The following is a 5628-nucleotide window of genomic DNA, read 5'->3' on the forward strand; positions in this document are numbered from 1 at the left end:
TGTTTTAATTACATGGAATTGGTAAGCCACTTCCTCAAGGCACAGCCATGGGATGGGAGATGGGACATCCAGGGGGAGCCCCAGCAGTGGGGTGGGGACTGAATACCTGGGGCAGGGAATCAGGACTTGACCTCTTCAAGCGAATGCCCAGGTGCTCACTGGAAGAGCAAGGTCTCTGCAGGGCATCTACGTTCTGACCTGGCCACTAACAAGGCTGCTGGGGATGGAAGGGCATGGAGCTCTGAGCACATAGGGACCACTGGGGGCCTCTTCACCCTGGCCTGTGCCCAGGATCCTGCAGTGGCACAGTCACCACTGCTCTTTAGAGAACAGGGCCAAATCTGGAGGCCCTGGATACTGTGGGTAGGGGGCCTGGGCTGTGGGGCTGTGTGGACTCACTTTGAAAGAAGGACAGGGAGGTCTATACTAGGTTGCCATGGGTCTCAGGTCCTTCCACATCCTGCACCCAGGGTTCTGCTGGGAGAAAGGTGAACAGGTGGAAACCCCAAGAGAATCCTGGTCTTCATCAGACATCTGCTTAATGGGGTAGCTCACCTTTCTGCTTTAAATTACAAGGATAATTTCTCGGGACTGAAATCTGGAGGTAAGAGAAGAGGCTGGGGGAAATGACTCCTTGAAGAATACCAAGGGATATGGACACAGACTAGGGAAAAGTGATCAGACCTGATCTTTTCTGTATGCCTTTTAATTCATTGCTTTGGGGGCAGAACAAAGGATCTGAGCATATGTCCACATCTGGAGTGTTTCGTGTGTATGTTCTTGGACACGTGTGCCTAGTGTAGCACTGTGCATTGTCTGCAAACAGAGTTTGCATTTTGTGTGCAGAAATGACAGCAAAGTATCCTGTATGCATATCTATTGTGTCCCTGTAGTTTCTGTACATTTTGTGTCTGAGTTACAGGCTGTGTACCTGTACGTGCTGTTTGTAGGTCTTTTGTATTGCTAAGTACGATCCGTGTCTCTATCAAGTATGCATGTATCTATTAAACTGATAAGAACAGATACTACACTTGATCTTAGCCAAAAGGCTGAGAAGCGACAATGCGTGTATCTATTTAGGTTTAACCATATATCTTCTGTGCTTGCCCTGTATGTGAGTTTGGGCTCTGTGTATTTTATATGTGTGTTGTGTGTTTTGCACCTGTCGGGGGCGATGTTGTAACTCTCTATTTTGTGGTGGATATGCTTGCATGTGTGACGATTTTATGGTCCCGGGCCAAGGAAAGGACCCCTGCCCCCTGACCTGAGCCTCTGATATGGCTGCTTTCCCTTCTATTTCCTGAAAGCCTTTGTCCCTCCCACCCCGTGTTTTGGAAATTCAGCACCACCTCCCGTGAGGAGAGGAAGAAAAGCATGGAGGCTTTGTGCTGGGCATGGGATGCCCTGCAGACACCTGGGGATGCGGGTGACCAGGAACTAGTGAGCACCCTGGGCCTAGCACCTGAAGCTGGTGCCCCACCCCCCAAGACAGCTGTGGGTGCTAACTGGACTGGAACCAGATACCATGATTCACTGCTGTGGGAAAGAGCAAAGAAGCCCAGTGTGCCAAGGCCACCGCCCTCCCTCCTACCCAACCCCATGTTACCCGAGGGTCAACCTGCTCCAGCCTTTAGGCCATGCACTGCCCGTTTGCTCTCCACCTGTTCTCGGGGCCAGGGGACAACTGATTTTCTATCCTTTGGTTCTTTGTAAAAAAAGGAGCCCTGGCTTGTCAATTTAATGGACAAAGAGCTTGAGTCTGGTGGTCAAGTTGGTGCCTTGGGATCGTCTAGGGACTCCATCTGTTGGCCCTGGACTCTAGACATTTCCACGGTGGGGAGGGTCCTTTTAAGTCCAATCAGTGGACTCTGGTCCTAGGGAGTCCTACCCCTTGGTGTCCTTGGTTTCAGAGCAGGGTCCATTAGGGACAAGTTCCTGAAAGTGATGGATAATGAAAACCAAGCGGGATGAGGAAAGGTGAGAATGGAGATGATGAACAGGATGCACTGTAGACAGGGGGCCTGGGGTGGGTCTGGCCCAGGACAGCTGGAGCTGTGAGGGCCTGAGGGCCCTTGTGCACTCAGTAAGACAAGCTTCAGCCGCGGGGAACTGAAGCTGCAGCACGTGGAGGGCAGAAAGACAATTCTAACGTCTAGGAATCCATGGAGACTGGAGTGTCTGAGGCACTGGCAGCAAACCCAGGCCCCGATGCGGTCACCGAGGAGACAGATGAACCCAGTAGGCCTCTTAGACAACCAACCCACCAAGCAGTGGATTTGCTCCTGAACCTGAACTCCAGAGGATGAATATATATATATATATATAATGTGTATATATATAGTGTGTATGTATATATATGTCTATGTACACATATATACACACGTATGTATATATATACTCTAGTGCACACAAACACATGCATAAATTGCCCTGTGTCAAAAATATTGCATAAGCTTATACCATGTTCCAATGCAATTTTCTATAGCTAGTTAGGTAGAGGAATGTCTGAAAGAGATACTGGATATCTATTTATATACACTGGATCCACAGACCCACCTGGCTCTGCTCAGGACCAGATGATGCTCTGGTCAGCTGTGCAGCCACGCCTGTGTCCAGGTCAGTTCCTAAGGTGCAACCCCGTGGATGTTTCGATGCTGCTTTCCCTGCTCGCTCTCCTGGCCTGGCAGATGTCTGCACTCCCATTTGGAAGAGCAGGGATGGGAGGGCTGGAGGGCCAGAAGTTTAGGTTCCCCATTCCAAATTGTCTGTTTCCTCTCCTGACAGAGGGCTTTAGCCTTTCTTCCAGTGGGGGGCAGGACCCCCTAGTTCAATGCCATTCCATGGCTATTAATACTCTAAATATGAATACTGTGTAGGCTACTAAGAAAATAGGTTATCTCCTGTGTTTTAAATATTGAGATTCATGCAACGAACACCCATGCAGCTCTAGCACATCACTGGTAAGTTTCACTGCAGTGTCAGTGTGGCGGGGCCACATCACTAGGAAAGCAGATTTCCTCAAAGTCCAGGGTAAAAGAAGAAGTCGCACATGTTTTTGTGACCCTGAAGCCTGCAGAAATGGTGAAATCTGGGAGCTGCGAGGTCCCTTGGTTTGTGAGTGTCTCCCTGCAGGCCTAGGGGAACCAATGTGAAACTTGACAACTCACATTCCGTCATGCTCACTGTCCCTCCCTCGGGCTTCCCTCACACCGACACTGCAGAGAAAAAGCAGAATGCAGCATTTTCCGTTATGAAACACGAGCCTCCCGAACATCTAACTTGGCAACTGCAATTTGCAAACCCCAGTCTGAGACATGGAAAGGAATTCTAACACACAGGACTGTGTGTTCTTTTAAATGCAAAAAAAAAAAAAAAAAAAAAAAAAAAAGGAATGACCTTCTGAATAACGACCCAGAGCTTTAGCTAAGCCATGATGGTGCTCCTCTGTGAGGGGCAGGGAGGGGGCTCAAACAGGATGCAAGGTCGGGGTGAGGGGTGTGCATCTCCTGGGTGTCGTGGGCATTTGGTTAGGAAAGGAAGGTGGCACTGATATGGTGGTTTGAGTACTGGATATGAGGTGGCCTCAATGTGTCTTTCTAAAAATCCTGGCTCCATAGGTGACTCCCATCTTTGGAAACCCAACAGCAGGTGATGAAGGTTTGCATGAAAGCCACGACAGATATTCTGTGTTCTAAATCAAAAATCAAAAGGTCGAAAGTCACTTGCACAACTATTGCTTTCCATGCAGAACCAGAGACACACTGTAGAACACACTGACTACAATGCAGGCTATTATGCAACATCTGCATTAGTTCCATGGAGCTGTGAGTTATGTTAAGAGGTTTCGATCAGACATCAGTTAACATTTTGGTAATATTCACATAGTTTGTGTTAGCCAAGGTACAGTTAGCTGTTTTCAAGTTTTCCTCTCTAAAGTCCTCATTACTGTTGTTCACACCCTCCTGGATCTCCATGTAATCGGACTTACTAATGGTGGAGGCACTTCTACTTTTCTTTAGGTCAGGGGAGGATGGGATCTTTGGACAGCTTGTCACTTGCAAGTACTGGGCCTGTTCCTCTCCCTCTGTCTCCCGGTGGTAGAAGTAGTTGAAATTGGACACTATGACTGGGACCGGTAAGGCAATGGTTAACACACCTGCGATGGCGCACAGAGAGCCCACTATCTTTCCCCCAATGGTGGTTGGAACCATGTCTCCATAGCCTACGGTTGTCATGGAGACGACTGCCCACCAGAAGGCATCCGGGATGCTGGGGAACTGAGAATCTCGCTCATCGGCTTCTGCAAAGTAGACAGCACTAGAGAACAGGATGACCCCGATGAAGAGGAAGAAGATCAGGAGGCCCAGTTCTCTCATGCTGGCTTTGAGGGTCTGCCCTAGAATCTGGAGACCTTTGGAGTGTCTGGACAACTTAAAAATCCTAAAGACTCTTACCAACCGGATGACTCGGAGGATGGCCAGCGACATGGCCTGCTGGCCCTGCTGGGCGTCCTCAGGCTTCTCAGCCAGCTCTGTCCCCAGGGTGATGAAGTAGGGGATGATGGCCACGATGTCGATGATGTTCATGATGTTGGTGAAGAAGCCGGCTTTGCTGGGGCAGGCAAAGAACCTCACCAGGAACTCAAAGGAGAACCAGATGATGCAGAGCGTCTCCACGATGAAGAAGGGGTCGGTGAAGGAGGTGGACTGCTGGTAGCCGGCGGTGCTGTTGGAGTAGGTGTGGAAGGTCACGCCGCTGCCGTGCATGTCTTCGTTCTCGTCCCGGAAGATGGGCAGCGTCTCCAGGCAGAAGCTGACGATGGAGATCAGGATCACCATGACGGACACGATGGCTATAATCCTGGCGGGCCCTGAGCTCTCCGGGTATTCGAAGAGAAGCCAAACCTGCCTCTGGAACTCATTTTCGGGCAGGGGCCGTTCCTCCTCCTTGATGTAGCCCTCGTCCTCCCGAAACATCTCCATGGCCTCCTCACCCAGCTCGTAGAACCGGATCTCCTCGGAGAAGATGTCCAGGGGCACGTTCACAGGCCGCCGCAAGCGGCCCCCGGACTGGTAGTAGTACAGGATGGCGTCAAAGCTGGGGCGGTTCCGATCGAAGAAGTACTCATTGCGGAGGGGGTCGAAGTACCGCATGCGCTTCTTCGGGTCCCCTAACAGGGTCTCTGGGAACTGGGCCAAGGTCTTGAGCTGCGTCTCAAACCGCAGCCCTGAGATGTTGATGACCACTCTCTCGCAGCACTCGTGGTCTGCCTCGGGGTCGTAGGTGTCCTGGGGGTGCCCAGGCAGGGCAGCAGCCTCATCTGCCGGGTCTCCGGTGGCCACTGTCATTATTGGGGCTGACAGAAGTGCCTCCCGCTACGCCTTCCAGCTGCCTGGTGGCAGGGAGCTCAGGGTGCTGCGAACGGCCCCAGGTAGCGCAGAAGCATTGGCCTGGGCGCCCCCAGAGCTCTCTGAGAGCCGGGGACAGCCTCGCTGGGCTGCAAGACAGAGGCAGTGAAGGACGTGAGACCACTTGGCATTGGCAGCCTGCCCTGGGCTGCTGCCTGGGTCTCCCATCTCAGCCAAGGGCTAAGCCACCTGGACACAACCACCAGCACCACCAGCACCA

General features: G+C 51.5%; 1 protein-coding gene and 1 pseudogene across 1 annotated transcript; both read right to left on the minus strand.

Annotated features, from left to right (window-relative positions):
• Positions 1–945: 945 nt before the first annotated feature.
• Positions 946–1061, minus strand: LOC133761388 (U2 spliceosomal RNA; annotated as a pseudogene).
• A 2787-nt stretch (positions 1062–3848) lies between these two features.
• KCNA2 (potassium voltage-gated channel subfamily A member 2) lies at positions 3849–5348 on the minus strand. Its single transcript, XM_062193473.1, has one exon. It carries the CDS (start codon positions 5346–5348, stop codon positions 3849–3851), a length of 1500 nt encoding a protein of 499 aa, XP_062049457.1.
• Positions 5349–5628: the final 280 nt, after the last annotated feature.

The sequence above is a fragment of the Lepus europaeus genome, chromosome 5 (assembly GCF_033115175.1).
Source record: "Lepus europaeus isolate LE1 chromosome 5, mLepTim1.pri, whole genome shotgun sequence".
In the NCBI taxonomy this organism is placed as follows: Eukaryota; Metazoa; Chordata; class Mammalia; order Lagomorpha; family Leporidae; genus Lepus; species Lepus europaeus.